The following is an 18,842-nucleotide window of genomic DNA, read 5'->3' on the forward strand; positions in this document are numbered from 1 at the left end:
TATTGTTCTTGAAGCATTCACACAAATTCCCTGGGAAAAATTTTAGATGTGAGAAATACCACAGATACTGAGTTCTTGCTACCAGATGCTCTCACCCCTGATCATCATCTCTTTTTCTTGGATCAGCACACAGGGATAGTCTTGGTCATCTTTCTTAGCTTGCAGCTCGGAAATAATTGAAATACTGTGGCCAGATGGTTCTGTTTTCCAGGAGGGAAGGATAGCGTGATATTTCTCAGAAAGGGGATATAATTTGTTTATAGGGATGTTACATTTTTTTAAAAGCAAAACAATTCACAGAAGTGTAGATACTACAATTTTCTGTCAGTTTGTATATTGGAAAAGTGACTTTTCACCTTACAGAGATTATCCTTGTCCTGAAAATCTCACAATATAAAATGAATGGAGACAAGAGAAGGAAAAGGAAAAAGAAAAGGGCAGATGGAAACTGAAAAAAAAATTAATAGTTGTTTCCAGTTACTTATAACAAATCCTTCACACTTTGCTTGCTCACTGATGATTGGAAATTGAAAGGAGAAATTCTGAAATACCTACAAAAGACAAGATGGAGCAAACATGTTTGGGGACAGGCCTTGGAGAATGAATGCCTGTGAAATATGTCAGAACATAGCAGACGGAGCAAGCAGGGATGGTGTAAATTGGAATCAAGAGATTTAGGAAATTAGGTCAAAAAGAGTTGGCAAGGCACCAGAAAGAGACATTAAAGTGCAACAAACTTAAGAGTTCTACTGTGCCTCTAGAGTGAAGACTAAGAACTTCAAAGGAAGAATTGGGAAGGGCAGTAAAGAAAAGGTACATATTCATAGAATCATAGAAGCCGAGAATGGTTTGGGTTGGAAGGGACCTTAAAGACCACCCAGTTCCAACCCCCTGCCATGTGCAGGGACACCTCCCACCAGACCAGGCTGTCCAAAGCCCCATCCAGCCTGGCCTTGAACACTTCCAGGGATGGGGCATCCACAGCTTCTCTGGGCAACCTGCTCCAGGGCCTCACCACCCTCTGAGTGAAGAACTTCCTCCTCATCTAATCTAAATCTCCCCTTTTTTAGTTTAAAACCATTCCCCATTGCCCTATCACAATCTGCCCATGTAAAAAGTTTCTCTCCATCTTTTTTTTAAGCTCCCATTAAGTAATGAAATGCTGCAATGAGGTCACCCCAGAGCCTTCTCCAGGATGAACTGCCCCAGCTCTCTCAGCCTGTCTTTGTAGAAGAGGTGCTCCAGCCCTCTGATCAATCTTTCATGGTTCTCGTCTGGACCCGCTCTAACAGCCCCACATCCCTCTTGTGCTGGAGGCCCCAGCCCTGGACGCAGCACTCCAGGTGGGGCCTCACAAGGGCAGAGCAGAGGGGGAGAATCACCTCCCTCTACCTGCTGGCCACCCCTCTGTTGGTGCAGCCCAGGACGCAGCTGGCCTTCTGGGCTGCAGGCACCCACTGCTGGCTCATGTCAAGCTTTTCGTCCACCAGAACCCCCAAGTCCTTCTCCGCAGGGCTGCTCTCAAGGAGTTCTTCTCCCAGTCTGTGCTCCTCTCTGGGATTGCCCTGGCCCAGGTGCAGCACCTTGCACTGGGACTTGTTGAACCTCATTAGGTTCACATGGGCCCGCTTCTCCAGCCTGTCCAGGTCCCTCTGGATGGCATCCCTTCCTTCTGTTGCGTGACTGCACCACTCAGCGTGGTGTCATCTGCTAACTTGCTGAGGGAGTGCTTGATCCCACTGTCTATGTCCTTGGTAAAGATATTAAACAGCACTGGTCCCAGGACAGATCCCTGAGGGACACCACTTGTCACTGGCCTCCACTTGGACATAGAGCCATTGACCATTCTCTGGGTGCCATATTCGAGCCAATTCATTATCCACTGAATTGTCCATCCTTCAAATCCATATTCCTCCAATTCTGAGATCAGAATGTCATGTGGGACTGTGTCAAATGCCTTACGTAAGTCCAGGTAGATGACATCGGTCAGTCTTCCCTTGCCAACTGATGCAGTCACTCCGTCACAGAAGGCCACCAGATTGGTCAGGCACGATTTGCCCTTGGGGAAGCCATGCTGCATGTCTCAGATCACCTCTTTGTCCAGCATGTGCCTTGACATTGCTTCCAAGAGGATCTGTTCCATGATTTTCCCAGGCACAGAGGTGAAGCTCGCTGGCCTGTAGCTCCCCGTTTCCTCCTTTCTACCCTTGTTAAAAATAGGAGTGACCAGGCCAATTTCCTTCCTTCCTTGCTTGATTTCTTACATACGGTGATGGTGAGCTCTTGCACTCAAAGAAAAGTGTCCTTAAAGAGTTGCCATCTCTGATCTGTTTCTCTATACCTAAGGACAGTGTCCCAGGGGATCTCATCAGCTAGGTCTTTAAACAGCTGGAAGTTCACTCTTTGAAAGTTCAGGGTCCTGACTTTGCTCTTTGACAGGCCCACATTCCTCCTTCATATTCAGTGCGGGTTTATGCAGGGGGAACCACGCTCAGCCAACCTGACAGACTTCTTTGACCAGCTGACTGGCTTGGTAAACAGGGGGTGAGATATGAATGGTGTGAGTCTGAACCGGAGCAAGGCTTTCAATGATGTCTCCCATAATATCCTCGTAGATAAAACTGGCACAGACTGGACTAGATAAGGGTATGGTGAGTTAGACAGAAAGTTGGCTGAATGTCCAGTCCCCAAGCCTTGTGATCAGTGGCAGGAGGCCAGCCGGAGGTCAGTTACCAGTTCAATGCACCAAGGGCTGACACGGGGGCAACAGTGTTTGACATCTTCATTAATGACGGAGTGTTTGCTCAGCAGGTTTCTAGGTGACACAAAATGTACAGGTGTTGACGGGCTGTATATATGAAATGGGCTGACAGGAACCACGTGAAGGTCAATAATGGAAGATGCGGAATCCTGCACCTGGGCAGGAACAACTCCAGGTACCAGTACCTGCAGTTTTGCAGAGAAGGACCTGGGGGTGCTGGTGGACACCAGGCTGACCATAAGCAGCAAGGACGGCCAGCAGCATTCTGGTTTGCGTTAGTAAGTGTGTTACCACTGCAAGAGACATGGCATGGTGGGGTGAGTCCACCGTAGGGCCACAAATATGATGGTGGGACTGTACAAGGAGAGGCTGAAAGAGCTGGAATTGTTCAGCCTGGAGAAGAGAAGGCTCAAGGGGAGTGTTGTCCATGTGCACCTTACCAGGGTCCAGGGGAGTAAAGAAGATGGAAGCAGACTCTTCTCAATGGTGTGACTCTGTCTCAATAGTGAAAGGAGACAATGAGCACAAAATGAAAGACAACAAACAGAATCACAGAATCACAGAATTGTTTAGGTTGGAAGAGACCTAGAAGATCACCTAGTCCAACCTCTGACCTAACACTAACAAGTCCTACACTAAACCATATCACTAAGCTCAACATCTAAATGTCTCTTAAAGACCTCCAAGGATGGTGACTCAACCACTTCCCTGGGCAGCCCATTCCAATGCCTAACAACCCTTTCAGTAACGAAGTTCCTCCTAATATCCAACCTAAACCTCCCATGGCACAACTTTAGCCCATTCCCCCTCGTCCTGTCACCAGGCACGTGGGAGAATAGACCAACCCCTACCTTGCTACAGCCTCCTTTAAGGTACCTATAGAGAGCAATAAGGTCACCCCTGAGCCTCCTCTTCTCCAGGCTGAACAAGCCCAGCTCCCTCAGCTGCTCCTCGTAGGACTTGTTCTCCAGACCCCTCACCAGCTTCGTTGCCATTCTCTGGACTCTCTCGAGCACCTCCATGTCCTTCTTGTAGCGAGGGGCCCAAAACTGAACACAGTACTCGAGGTGCGGCCTCACCAGAGCCGAGTGCAGGGGGACAATCACTTCCCTAGCCCTGCTGGCCACGCTGCTTCTAATGCAAGCCAGGATGCTGTTGGCCTTCTTGGCCACCTGAGCACACTGCTGGCTCATATTCAGCCGACTATCAACCAATACTCCCAGGTCCCTCTCTGCCAGGCAGCTTTCCAACCACTCCTCTCCCAGCCTGTAGAGCTGCTTGGGGTTGTTGTGCCCCAGGTGCAGGACCCGGCACTTGGCCTTGTTGAACTTCATGCAGTTGGCCTCAGCCCATCAGTCCAGCCTATCCAGATCCTCCTGCAGAGCCTTCCTACCCTTGAGCAGATCGACACACGCACCTAACTTGGTGTCATCTGCAAACTTACTGAGTGTGCACTTGATCCCCTCGTCCAGATCATCGATAAAGATATTAAAGAGGACTGGCCCCAGTACTGAGCCCTGGGGGACTCCATTAGTGACCGGCCTCCAACTGGATTTAACTCTGTTCACCACGACTCTTTGGGCCCGGCTACCCAGCCAGTTTCTAACCCAACAAAATGTACGCCAGTCCAAGCCATGAGCAGCCAGTTTCTTGAGGAGAATGTTGTGGGAAACGGTGTCAAAAGCCTTGCTGAAGTCAAGGTAGACCACATCCACAAACAAACAAACAAACAAACAAAACCAAAAAACACCTATTTAATCATATGAAAAACCTTGTTTACTGTGAAGATGTACAAATGCTGGTGCAGGTTTCCCACAGAGTTTGTAGAGTCTCCATCTTTGGAAACATTCAAACCTGCTGGAACGTGATCCTGGGCAAAGTGTTCTAGTTGACCCTGCTGGAGCAGGAGGTTGGTCTCTTCAGCTCTTGTGTGATTCTCTGAAATTGTTTGCTTGGGCTTTCTAAATTTAAGGCTAAACTCTGAGCATGTCTTCTCCAAGTTTTCCTTAATTTAATGCTGACTGCATAACTGCTTTCAACAGCAATACTGGGGAGAAGGCTTATAGGTTAGTGTAGACCGGGATCACTTCCCCCCCAAAATACTATGGAACTAAAACATTTGCATACATCTCACAATATTGAAGAGGTTTTTAATTATTATTTAAATTTATTTTTAAGTTGTTTTCATATTCTCTTAAAATAACATTCCTGAAGGTCAAAAGTATCAAAGCCTCATTCCTGACAGATTTGTACATTGAGATTTCACTACAAGCTTTAAGTTGATTTTTTTTTCATTTTTTTCCCACTATTGGACATTTTAAGAGATTGGGTGTCTAATTCTTCTGGTGTCTAATTTGTTGAGACACTCTACCAGACAGGAGACAGCCTGTGCTATGGCTAGCCTGGAACTACACTTGTTAAACCTCAGTGGCCACTTCACATATGCTGATTAGAAAGCTTGTTACTACTGCCAATTATGAGGGTACTGGCAGACTTCTCTGATAAGTTGGGCCTCTCTAGTTCTCCTCTATTAGGCAGAATTTTTCTCAAATTTTACAAGTGCTCAAAGACTTGAATAAAATCTCTAACTCATTCAGGCAAGGGAAATGACTGACAGAGAGCAATTGAGTAAATTTCTGTATTGAATTCTGCTAAATACTGCATACTTTTTTTCTCAATGCAAATGAAGACTCAAGAGAAAGACACAAGAGAGAACGTTTTGATAATAACAAACATGCTTAGCAGCAATATACCTATTTCTTTGTTTTTATTCAAAAGGAAGGAAGAAAGAATTTTAATAAAGGGTTAGTTAGACATATCCTACATTCTGCTTAGCCTTGGAGGCAGAGTTTTCAGTGTTTAAGTTATTAAAATTTAAAACTTCACTTCAAATACACACAATTCCTACCAAAGCATATTACCTTTATAATAAGGTTTTTTACAAAGCAGTTTCAGAGTGCAGATGCACAAGTGGATGAAGTCATTATGCACGGGGCATACTTCCATCCTCCGCTCATATCCATATTTTCATGAATAATTTGTTCTTGCCTTTTATTTGCCCAGAACCTCAGCAATATCCTTGTGAGGAGAAACAGTAACAGGACAGTGACAGGCAAAACGTACAGCCGGAAATACTAACAAAGGCACACACAGGCTGTGAAATAGCATTTCAGCAGATCTTACATACAGTTGTAGCTGGGGTTCAGATGAAAAACTGTTTTGCCATCTGCAGCTGGAGAACTAGATTACAGTATCACAGTATCACAGTATCACAGATTTCTAGGTTGGAAGAGACCTCAAGATCATCGAGTCCAACCTCCGACCTAACACTAAGTACTCCACTAAACCATATCGCTAAGCTCTACATCTAAACGTCTTTTAAAGACCTCCAGGGATGGTGACTCAACCACCTCCCTGGGCAGCCCGTTCCAATGCTTAATAACCCTTTCGGTAAAGAAGTACTTCCTAACATCCAACCAAAAACTCCCCTGTCGCAACTTTCGCCCATTCCCCCTCGTCCTGTCACCAGGCACGTAGGAGAACAGACCAACCCCCACCTCTTTACAGCCTCCTTTCAGGTACCTATAGAGAGCGATAAGGTCACCCCGAGCCTCCTCTTCTCCAGACTGAACAACCCCAGCTCCCTCAGCCGCTCCTCGTAAGACTTGTTCTCCAGACCCCTCACCAGCTTGGTCGCCCTTCTCTGGACTCGCTCGAGCACGTCCATGTCCTTCCTGTAGCGAGGGGCCCAAAACTGAACACAGTACTCGAGGTGCAGCCTCACCAGAGCTGAGTACAGGGGCACAATCACTTCTCTAGACCTGCAAGTTTTGTCTCTCCAAAACTTATATAAATGATGTTTTTCAATAGAAACTCTGATGATTTTGGAGAAACCTGAAAAGCCTGTATAAACTTTTGTGTTTTTTTATGTTTCCACAGTCCTCTCAGAACTAATACCAGCATCGCTACAGGTTATCAACTAATGACCTTTTGCTAGTGATCTATATATATATATATATATATTTTTATCAGTACAGAATTACATATGAGTGTTTATACTTCATCTTTTTTGTTGGAGCAACAGGTCTCATATCTACATACTCCACAGCCATATAGGATCCTCAGGAAGAAACATCGGGGTGCAGTTGGGCCCTGGGATGTGGGACCTACGCCTCTTGACAGGAATAAACGTCCCAGGAGAGGAAAGGGTGCTGTCGTGAGGTGTTTGGACTAGAGGGACTGGCCTCGAGTTGTGCCAGGGGAGGTTTAGGTTGGAAATGAGGAGACATTTCTTCTCAGAAAGAGCAGTCAGGCATTGGGACGGGTCGCCCAGGGAGGTGGGCAACCTTAAGTGTGGGAGACAGAGGGATTTGGCCAGCCTCCTTTCAGTGGTTTGTGGGGACAGGACAAGGGGCAATGGCCACAAAATGGATCACAGGGAGTTCCGCACCAACATGCGAAAGAACTTCTTCACTGTGAGGGTGACGGAGCACTGGAACAGGCTGCCCAGGGAGGCTGTGGAGTCTCCTTCTCTGGAGATAATCAAGGCCTGTCTGGTTGCCTACCTGGGCAGCCTGCTCTAGGGAACCTGCTTTGGCAGGCTGATGATCTCTTGAGGTCCCTTCTGTGATTCTGTGGTGGAGTCACTGTCCCTGGGGGTGTTCAAGGAAAGGTTGGATGTGGTGCTCAGGGACATGGTTTGGCAGGTGACATTGGTAGTAGGGTGATGGTTGGACCAGATGATCTTGGAGGTCTTTTCCAACCTTGATGTTTCCATGATTCTATGTTACACTGACGAGAGGCTCGAGCCTGAGCTGGAAAACATAATGTGGAACAAGGTAGATAGGGATGCAATTTGCAAGGTCCTGAAGTTTTGCCACCTAACCTAACCCATAACAGTGGCCTAAAGAAAGCTGGAGAGGGACTCTATCCGGGAGTGTAGCGATGGAACTAGGAATAATGGCTTTGAACAACTGGAGGGGAGATATAGATTAGATGTGATGTGAGGAAGAAATTCTTCACTCAGAGCATAAAGTGCACATGGGTATTAGGGCTGAAGATGCACCTTGCTTCTGTTCTTTTCTCTAAATAATAGAATGAAATTACATAAAAACTAGTGTTAAAAATAACCCAGGGCACAGGATGGGAGGGGGAGGGCAGTCCCTGTGGCCAAGGGGCAGCCTATCTCTCTGGCAAGCCAAATGGCCCAGGGGAGCCAGCCCCAGGAAAGGGGCCCTCAGCCCCCCCAACCCTCCTCCTTCTTCCATGTGAGGGCATCTTCCAGGCTGCTCCCAACACAGCCGCCTTTGGCCACGCATGGGCCACTCCATCACAGAGGCTTGCTGAGGTTACAGTGGCCACCACTGCCCCACCTTTGCTCCAGGTCCTATGAAAGAGGACCCCCACAGCTGGCCCACCATTCGCTGAGCTTCGAGGCCCTCTGATAGCCAACTCGTGTGCCAGGAGGAAGAGCAGAAGAAGTAAGGCGAGCGGCAGGCCTCCTCGGTGTGAGGACAGCAATGCAGTCCAAGGAAGCACCGAGGAGTGCACCTAACAAGAAGGAGATGTGTCATGGGCAGAGGGATAGCGCTGGCAGCACAATTGACACCAGTGCTTGAGAGACCTCTGGCATGCAGCCCACAGACACATATAGGCGATGCCACTGGCACTGCAACGACGTGGGGAACAGGCCGCCCCCTCAGCCATACAGAGACAGGGGGCCTGGGCCTTCCCGTTGGTGCAGTGGTGGCGTGGAGCGAAGGCATGAGCATCAGGCAGACAGCCGTGGCGAGCAGAGGCGTGCCTATCATCCAGAGGACAGTGTGGGACCCAGCCATGGCCATACAATGGACGTCAGTGTCAAACCCATGCATGAAAATCAATCTGAGAGAGGCATGGGACCTCGACGTGGGACTGGGCGACCCCCTGGTTCGGCACCCTGGCCTGAGAACATTCCGGACGGAAGGCATCCTGTCCGGGCGGTCCCAGGCAAGGACTGGCTTAGCCTTCTGCCCAACATCATGGAGTCCATGGAGCTGGTTCCACCAGAAGAGGTGGAGGAACCAATGGAAGTGGATCCACCTCGGCCAGAACAGACCTGGGACTACCCTGGCATGTCTTTGTTACCTGCCATCCGAGCACACCAACAGCATCGTAGCAGTGCCCAGCGAGCTCCCTACTCGTCGTCGTGCAGGCTCCATCCCAAGCATTAGCTTGGAGCCCCCAAACACCACCGACATCCTGCAGGCTCACCTGCGAGGTATCCCGGCAATAAACAACTCTGTTGCCAATTCTCAGGGGTTGTGTGAGTGATTCTTTCCCATCTCCCAGCCCTTGTGCAAGAGGTGGCATCCCTTCTGCACAGAACCTTGAGGAAGAGCACAAGAGAGGACCCAGCTTCCTTCAGGCTGCTGTGCTGGGGTGACAGGAGGAGCCCCTGAGGGCCACCATGCACCTCTAACATTTGTGCAAATAGACTGAGGAGTGAAAATAGTAATATCTAAGCGATTATGGGTGGCTAATTTCTTATATTAGGAGTGAGTTTCTATATCTGAGTAATTGGTAATGACAAACGTGGAGAAGGCTGAGGTACTCAGCAACTTCTTTGCGTCTATCTGCACTGGTAGACGGGCTTCCTAAGTCTTTCATTTCCCTGAACCCGTAGATGGAGACTGGGGGAGCAAAGTCACACCCACTGTAAGTGAAGAGCAGGTTCGACACCACCTGATGAATCTAAAGAGGTACAAGTCTATGGGGCCCGACACATGCATCCCAGGGTCCTGAGGGAACTGGCTGCCAAGCCTCTCTCCATCATAGTTGAAAAGTGCTGGCATTCAGGCGATGTTCCTGGTGAGTGGAAAAATGGAAACGACATGCCCATACTCTTCAACAATTAAAACAAAGAATTGAACAAAGAGCACTACTCTTCAACAATTAAAACAATTAGGAGACATTTCTTCTCAGAAGGAGTGGTCAGGCATTGGAGCAGGCTGCCCAGTGAAGTGGTCAAGTCACCGTCCCTGGGGTTGTTCAAGGAAAAGTTGGACCTGGTGCGTAGGGACATGGTTTAATGGGTGACATTGGTAGTAGGGTGATGGTTGGACCAGATGATCTTGAAGGTCTTTTCCAACCTTAATTTTTCTATGATTCTATGTTTTTCTCAGTATGCAGCAAAGCTTTCCTCAAACCCTGGTAAATAAATTCACTGATATTTTGGCAATAAAATGATGAATGAACCAAGAGCAGTAGCTCTACAACACATGGAAAGCTTGCCTTTTTTTTTTTTTTTTTTTTTTAAACACAGTACACATTAGCATAAGTCCAAGGCATTTGATTAGAACTCCAGGGTGTATCATGCCTCTGAGGCATGATGAGCCATCTTTGAGGAGGAGGCAGATTCACACTAGCTGAAGAACGCTGCTCTTTGTGAATCGACACAGTCTGTGCTAAAAGGGGAGACCAGGCGCACGTCATCCATCACTTCAAATTGCCACAGCTCCAGATGGCCCCTTGTTCCAGGAACCCATATCCTTTACTCTTTGTCCCCCACTAAGCTGAATATACCTGCTGAAAGAAGCCACACTGCAGGTTTGCTAGAGAAGTTATTCAGACCAAAGGCCTTACCCTACCTCACATCTCTCCACCATGCTCCCAGTGAACCTCCTGAAAGTGTATTGGGACCTTGTGTATTAAACTAGACATCAGCTTCAGTGTTGGATGCTGCAGTCTCCCAAAGGCGAGGTCTTTTTACTTCTTTACCTTTTTACCTTAGAGAGGTCTTTTTACCTTAGACCTCTCATGAGGATGAATTTCTTCCTTTTGATACAACAGAGCAAGCAGGACCAATTGCTGACCTCGAGAGGATGGCAGAAAGACAGGTCCTCTGCTAAACCAAAGTGACTTGTGCCAGCTTGGCATTTTCCCACATGACACTGTGTGACGGTTGCTCATTCATCATTAGTATGCTTTGCTGAAGGTTGGAGTCAGTAGCAGGGTAAATAACCTTTATTCATTTTATTTATACTCTAACAATTCTTAAACACATGCTACAGTTTACAGAAGCCTCAGAATGTTTGTATGGAGCCACTGACCCTAACAGCTATTGCAAAATAAGCAGCTGGTCAACATAATCTCCCATGCAAACACCTTCTGGGACAAAGATTAAGCTTTAGTGTTTCAGCTCAATATTTCAGAGCCAGAAAAAGTTTAATAAACTGTGATTATTTGCTCAACTTACTATTGAAGACTGGCCCTCAATCTTCCTAATTCACTGTACTGTAATATTTTAATGCAAGATACTATTTTGCATAGGTTGTTTCTGCCTCAGAAGAGAGATTAAGTCCAGCCAAGTAAGGGTTTATTACATATATCAGCTCATACATTTCATGATTCGGATGTACTGACTCAGAATTCTCTGGCTGGCCTTGTGACACTATCAAAACTGAGCACTACTATTCAATTCACAGCTTAAAAATGTACATAAAGGTCATTAAGAATGATGGGATCCTAAGCCTATATAAACGCGATCCTTAGATTCTAACAGAGAAAAATGAAAAACCGATTGATTACCACCCACAGTTACAAATCAGGTACAATCTGTGATTAATGAATTTGAAAACTGAGGCCATGTGTTTTATGTGAAAAGTTCATTAAACAGTTTTGCTGAGAAAAAGACTGAAGCCAGACAGCATAAAGGTATGCTGCTCGCCACCACGATTTACAATTAACATGATAAGTGCTGTTGAGCAGGAGCTAACAGACTACCCGTGTAGCATTGGCTCTGAGGCACACCAGTTCCTCGCCTGTTCCTACCAGAGATTTGTCCGACTCCCATTTCAGTTTTAAGCTGTGCTTTCAGTTTAAATCAGTCATTTTCTGCTGCAGCATGTGAGCTTTGTGGATAGTATCATAGAATCATTAAGGCTGGAGAAGACCTCCAAGATCACCTGGTCCAACCATCCCCCTACCACCAAAGTCACCCACTAAACCATGTCCCTAAGCACCACGTCCAACCTTTCCTTGAACCCTCAAGGATGGGGATTCCACCTCCCTGGGCAACCCATCCCAATCCCTGACCGCTCTTTCTGAGGAGAAATTTCTCCAAATGTCCAGCCTGGCACAACTTGAGGCCGTGGCTTTCAATCCCTACACCCTGAGTCCTTGATACTGAGTTACTCCGAAGCCTGATTTTTGTGCAGTTTTGAGGTGCATTTTGGTGACCACGCTCTTGTAATAGCAACGACCGAGTTCTTACGGAGAATTTACGAGCACTCCTCCACCCGCACACCCAGCGGGGAGCTGCGGAACGAACACACACACACACAAGCTGGGTCCCGCCACGTCCCGCCCCACACCGCGGGTCCGACACCCCCCTCAGCCCCGTCGCCATGGCCGGGTGGCCCCAAGGCCCCTCCGCGGCGCGGTACCGGCCATAACCGCCCGCCCCACCCCGGCGGGCCGGGCGTGCGCCTGACAGAAAGGCGGTGGCAGGAGGAGGGGGGACGGGGACGGGGCGGGCCGGCGGTGGCTCCTCCTCGGTGCGCGGAGCGGAGGCCGCCGGGCCGGCGGGGGGACGGGGAGCAGCCGGCACGGCAGAGGCGCAGCCGCGGCTGGCGGGGATGGCGGTGCTGGCTCTGGCCCTGGAGGGACTCGCCATCTTCGGGCTCGTCCTGTTTGTCGTGCTCTGGCTCATGCACTTCATGTCCATCATCTACACGTAAGCGAGGGGCGCGGGGGGCGGGGGGGGGGGACGGGACGGGCCCGGAGCTCAGCCCGCAGCTCAGCCCTCAGATCCCCACACCCCTCTTCGGGCTGGAAAAATTATAAAAATAATAATATTAAAAAAAAAAAAATCGTCGGTGTTGAGGCCCGGCGACCTTGCGCCGCCGCCTGACTCTCGGGGGGGGGGGGCGGGGGGTACGGCGTGGGGAGGCCCCCTCCTCCCGTTTTTAAATTTATTAATTTATTTTGGTAAAGTGGTGGTTTGATGAATGATGGCGGTGTGTGGGTATGCGCAGGTCCCCCGGCCGGTGAGTCGCGGGGTGCCCGGGGGCTGGCAAACAAAGCAGATTTATTCAGCCCTGTCAGCTTGACAGAGCGATCCTCCATATGGGAAGGGGCTGGGAAGGCGCCTCTCCCCCTGAAAGACCTCGCTTCTGCCTCTCCCTGAAATGAAAGGCCGCTGTTGCATCACCGCAGGCATTAGAGAATATCTAAATTTGTTCTGTTTGTGCTCGGCTGGCTTCCTTTCTCGCTGCTCCCCGCGTGTGGTAGGTATCCCTGACGAACCCCTGCCTTCGCTGAAGACAAAGCTCCTCTTACGCTCATGGATGCTGGAGGTTTGTTTCTGCTGTCCTTGGTCATGGTTGCCGTGCTCTTTTTTCCACGCAAAATGACTTAAAATCTCTACTAATTTTTCCATATTGTAGCTCAGCTGCATTTAGGTCTTATGCAGATGAATTATCTCCTTTCTCAAAGGCTAGCTGTCTGGTTTGTTTTGGGTAGAGGTGACAGTATTTTGGTACTGGTGAGCTGCAGGGGTGCCCTGTGTGGGAACAGGCAGCGAACTGAACTGCCATAGGCACAGCTGATTCTGGACAGCTCTGGGCCAGATCAAAACAGCCCCTTGCATGCCAAAACTTCAGCCTCTCGTGTGAGAGCGTGTGGCGGTGCTGCCGCTGCCCATAAATAATAAAGGAAGAGTGGCAGCTGCGAGGGGCAGGAGACCCACACGGAGACATGGGAGAAGACATGCAAGAAGATAAACAGGAGGTTTGTGGCGAGAGGGGAGCCAGGGGACTGTACAGAAGGGGGATGTTACTGGCAGCCCTCGCCACAGGACCCAGGCGCGAAGGGATGGCCGGGGTGGGCAGTGGTAGGCATGGGAGGGTGACACCAGAGCAGGGTGGGCAGGGGACACCCGAGGGACTGCAGCCCCTGCAAAACCCACGGTGGGGCAGGGATGCTGCCAGAGGGAGTGCAACCTGTGGGTGAGTCACAGCAGAGCAGGTGCACCTGCTGGAGAAGGGAACAGTTAAGAGTTAAGGAGGAAAATGAACAAGAAGCGAGGCGTGGCAGAAGGTGACTATGCACTGACCATGGCCTCCTGTATTGCCTGGCTGAGTGGGTCAGGAGGGACTGAGCGTAAGGTGCTGGGAAGCACAAGGAGCCCAGGTGGGGAGGAAAGGTCTTTGCCTGAAGCTGAGTTTGGGTAAGGGGAAAAAAAAGGCGCCTCTCTGGAAGTTTGATGGTCTGCTTTCTTTCCTCAACACCCAAAACAACGATTAATTTTCCGTTAACTGGCAATAACTCAAAGTGAGTTGAATTCCCCAAGCTGAGGCTGCTTTGCCTCTTCCAGTAGCTGGTGGAGAACACGGGCAGTGGCTAGAGTAAGTGCCATGGCTGTGAAACTTGGGCAGAGCTCTGGGTTTTGTTACTGGGAATTTGTGGTGTTCCTGTTGCCTGCGTGTGCCACCCCTGCTTGGTGCACAAGGCGATAACAGGTTGGGAACTCGCCAGCTGGGTGGGCGATTGCCCCGGGCTGTGACACCCCTGGAGAAAGGCGTGCTTCCAGCAGGGCTCCTCAGGGACTGGCCCCACAGATCTGGCTGTCTCTGCTGGAGAAAGGCCAGCAGCTGGGCTCTTTAATGCAGGAGGGTGTCCCTTGCCCAGAGCTGAGCAGCTGGTAGCTGAAGTGACCAGACGGCAAGCTGTGGTGGAGGGCCTCAGCTATATGGAAACGGGACCGCTGCACCCAGTGTGACCACTCAGCTGCCCTTCACTGGAGGTGAAATTAAAGAAATGCTGGGTGCGTACAGCAGGCGGTGCTGGGAAGCTGGAGCAGTGGGCATGGATACGGCTGCTGCTGTATTCTTACAAGGAAGGGACCCCAAAAAGGTGTATGCCATTGGTGCTGTGGCCTGAAAGCTCTGGTGGCCACATGCCGTTACTAATGCCTCTCATCGTGTGGAGGCTGTTTTGTCCTGGAGAGTGGGTACAGCACGCTGCACCTCTCCCTATATCTCTGAGGTGTCAAGGGTCTTTGCTTACGCGTGGAAACTCCTCTCGATCCCAGGGAGAGGATGTAGCATAGGAGCAGAATTATCTCATGTTTACCACGGAAAACTAATTAAACTGTACCCACTACAGAAAGTGAGGAAGGAAGATAAAAGTAATTACTCTTCCCATTTTCTCTTTGCGTGGATGATGTTGTTGGTTTAACACTTGTTGAAGTGATAGGGGTAGGGACTGCGTGTTCTCAGCCTGTACTGCGTCCAGCGGTGCTGGGCTGGTGGGTTGGAAGGGCTGATCTGTGCTACTGGACTGATAATGTTAAAACTACTCAGCAGAGCTTTTGTGGCCAAGGCAATCCTCATGCTGTGGTTCCCCTTCAGCATTTTAGATGCTTGATTTAAAAGGAAACATACTAAGAAGATGTGTGAATTAATTAGATAAATGTGATTATACATCTGTTAAGAAAGTAATCTTTTCTTGTTTTTAATTGCTTGCAGCAGTTGCCAAGGTTAAGGTCATAACAGCATTTCAGTGGTGCTGGTTTGCATTGCAGTTGCTTTAAAAAGATGTAGGTTTTGGATATCTAGGGTGATATACAAGATTTTGGTTGGAGGAAGAACATCCACTGTCTGTTCTCCCATGAAAGCACTTGCTGCATGGGGTACGAATCATGTACAACTGTCAGTTTGGTTCTTGACAGCTTTTTCCCCTACCACCTTTCCCCGTTGTGAATGGGTTTGATTTATAAAAAGTGCAGTAGGTTTGGTGGATTTCGTGTTCCTTCGAAATAAGCAGGTGGGCTGGAGCAGTGAAATTCAGACAGCCCCACTATTAAGTCAAAAGGTGATATTGGTAAATTGTTTCAAGTATGTGATTATGAAACCAGTATACGCTGGGTGCTCTCTGTGTAGCACTGACGCAGTGGAGTAAATGAAATGAACACAGGCCAAATGGCAGTTTTTTATTGCTAGTAATTAGGTAAAGGGCAGTTTGCATGTATTTGCTCTGTGTAATAAGGCAGTGATGACTGACCTGTTTGAGATTATATCCTTCATGCCCAGCTTGGGTCCTTGGGCAAGACCCTTGCATGCGTATAGCTACTTGAATCGGGGTGGAGACACTGACTGATCCAGTGGGAGTTCAGTGCTGGAGGTTACTGGGTATACCAATTCTGAAACCTTCTGAAGCTGTGTGGACAGCTAAAACAGACTTTCAGAACTAAAACCAAACCTATAGCTATGTCTGAAATGGAAGGAACGCATGTGATGTGCAATAAGGAAAAAGGATCTTACAATATCGCCTGAAGTGTCATTCAGGAGACCGAGGAGTAAATCTTAATTTATTTCAAGGCTGCTAAAATATCAATGTTAAATTAATGATGCCTCACTACCATTCTGAAGACGTTCAAACAGTGGAACAGAAATTGTCTTAAATCATGGGGAAAAAAATAAAAACAACTAAAGCTGCTTTCTCAGGGTTTATGGCACTCTAACAGATCTTGTATTTCTGAATAACTGACTGGCAAATTCTGTGGCAGCGGGTTTGCTGCTTTGACAGTATTTCAAAATAGATGGTTCTAGCTTAATAATGATAGTTTTCTGAACTTTGTGTCGCTTCTAAAATAAGACTGGCAAACAAAGTCTGCAGAAGCAAGAAAAAGCCTTACTTAAGCATAACCTGATCTGTTTCCCTACTATATCTTCCGGCTTTAGTCTAGAAACGAAAGAAAGCTTATGTTCTATAGTTCCCTGAATAACTTGACTTGATTGTTTCAACTTGTATGCCACACAGAGGTGTGTTGCTAATGTATTTTGGGGACCAAAGAGAGGATAGGACATCTTCTAAGATGTTTTGTCTCTGGTGAACTGCATTGAACTCTGCCAGTGCGAGTTCACAAAATCTCTTAACCTGCTTCCAACTTCCTGCTTTGTTTTCCTGGTCCACAAAATTGGACTCATGGAGTCGTGTTCCAGCCCTGAGTCTCCAATGTTTTTGTATCTGCTGTCAGCAGCAATTCTAATTACAGCACCTCATTTAAATTAGTTTCTTTTTTTTAACAAGGGATCCATAGTCAGTTCGCACACAAGTTGTTCATTGTGCTGGTTCTCCAGGTATGAGTGGGAAAGATACTGCCATATCATTTAATTGATAACTGCATTACCTGTTTTTAGCTTTTAATTATAATTAAAATGTCTGTATGTTAAACAGTATTCAATGATAAAAAACAAATTCTGCATTCATGCAGTATTTAGGTATAATTAGGCACACTATGCCTTGTCTGAGTGAAACCCAAGACTTCCAGAAACATAAATGTAGTAAAACTCCTAAAGCTAACTAAAAACATATCTAATACCCCTAGTGTGAATCGTGTGCATCTAAGGATGAAGTTCAGTTTACAAAGATACAGAAAAATCAAGTTTTCTTCTAAACAAACACCAGCTCCCTTCTCCCCCAGCAGAGCTGGTGTTTGATTTCTGCTTTTTATGAAGTCATGTTGATCTTTGGGTTAATAATATGTTACTGTAGAGCATCTGTGACCTTTCCTTCTTAAAACAACAATTCTGTTGTCCATACCTTATTGTCTTGTCCCCCTGTGTTTCTGTTTGTCCCTCCCTTGCTGCTCAGTCGATGATTTGTGTCCAGTCCTACCCTGCTCTGCGCTGACATCCTTGCTCTTGTCCTTCTGACCTTTTTGCTTGTTGGCACGGGGCTCCTTCCTTTGGGCTGTCTTGGTTTTTCCACTGTCAGTGTCTGGCAACAGATTGACCAAAGGAGATGGATGAGCAGTAGTAATTCCCTTTGCTGTGACAGGGCTGCGTTTTTTTTGGGTTTGTGGCACTGCTTCAGAGGCAGTCCTCAGACAGAAGCATCGAGGGGAGGAGGCGTGCTATCAAGTACTGCCAGGCATAAGCGAGCTAACATTTGGATAAACTTTCCTAGAGATAATGCAAATACCTGTTTCTGAGATGAGAGGTACCCTTCCCTCTTGTTGGTAATCAAACAGAAAACTGAGAAATGTGTGCTGGAGCTCCTCCAGGAAATGGCTGGAAGATTTCTAGCACATGCAGAATGCTCTGTCTGTTCTTGGGTTTGTTTTTCTTCGTTACTCAGATGAGTCTTTATTGAACTTGAACCATTTAGGCTGAAATTTTCCATGCAGGTGAATAGTTTTTCCAGTTACGTAGCTGATGACAAACAAACCTGATCTAAAACATTGGTAACTTTAATAGTAGATTGTCATCTGTGGTCTCGTCTGTGTGGAACAGAGAATGGAGCAAGCTCATGATCTCCATTAGTAATCTTTCTGCAAAAATGCAGAGGGTTGAAAGCAAGCAAAAACAGAACTTGCGTGTTTGACCACAAAGAGGGACACTAGAGAACTCGGAGAAGTTGAACAGTTACCTGAAACTTCTGTTTGATCTTGGGTGACACTTTTATCTTCCTACTCTCTCCGCACAACCCTCTCCCCTAACCTGTGCATGGAGGTTGGACCCTGCTTTCTGCAGCAACCTTAAGGTACTTGCTGCAAGTGCTGCGTCCTTACAGCTTGTTGGGTGGCTTTTACCTGGCGAGGGAATGACAGCATTGCAGGAGAGGGGAATCTGAGGGACAGCAATGCCAAGATGTGAAGTAAAGCAGAACTGCTCATGAGGAACAGGAAAACCAACATTTAAAGACACGGACGATGGGAGATATCAGCAAACAGCAGGGGGTCGTGCCGCCATTCAGAGGGACCTGGGCAGGCTGGAGAAATGGACCCAGAGGAACCTCAAGAAGCTCCGTCGAGGCACATGGCAAGGAATAGCTCCATGCATCAGCACTGGCTGGGGGCCGGCTGTCCGGGAAGCAGCTCTGCAGAGAAGGACCTGGGGGTGCTGGTGGACAACACATGGCCCCTGAAGCAGCAGCGTTACCTGTGGCAGCACAGAAAGCCAGCAGCTTTCCGGGCTGTGTTACTGGTTCCTATTACCTACGGACTGACTGGGATGGAGGTAGTGTGGAGGACGGAAGTTGTACATGTTGCCAATTTTAAACAACTTTAAATTTACCAGATGCTGCGTGGTCACCA

At 48.0% G+C, this 18,842-nt stretch overlaps 1 protein-coding gene across 1 annotated transcript in view; it reads left to right on the top strand.

The window, feature by feature from the left end:
- Nucleotides 1-12,260: 12,260 nt before the first annotated feature.
- Nucleotides 12,261-18,842, top strand: part of UGCG (UDP-glucose ceramide glucosyltransferase) — a 28,685-nt gene continuing 22,103 nt past the window's right edge. The window contains exon 1 of the mRNA XM_080574209.1: nucleotides 12,261-12,476. Within this exon, the coding sequence (XP_080430335.1) occupies nucleotides 12,379-12,476 (98 nt within the window). The 5' untranslated portion in view covers nucleotides 12,261-12,378. The remainder of the gene's footprint in view (nucleotides 12,477-18,842) is intronic.

Source organism: Anser brachyrhynchus (assembly GCF_964034855.1).
Source record: "Anser brachyrhynchus genome assembly, chromosome: Z".
In the NCBI taxonomy this organism is placed as follows: Eukaryota; Metazoa; Chordata; class Aves; order Anseriformes; family Anatidae; genus Anser; species Anser brachyrhynchus.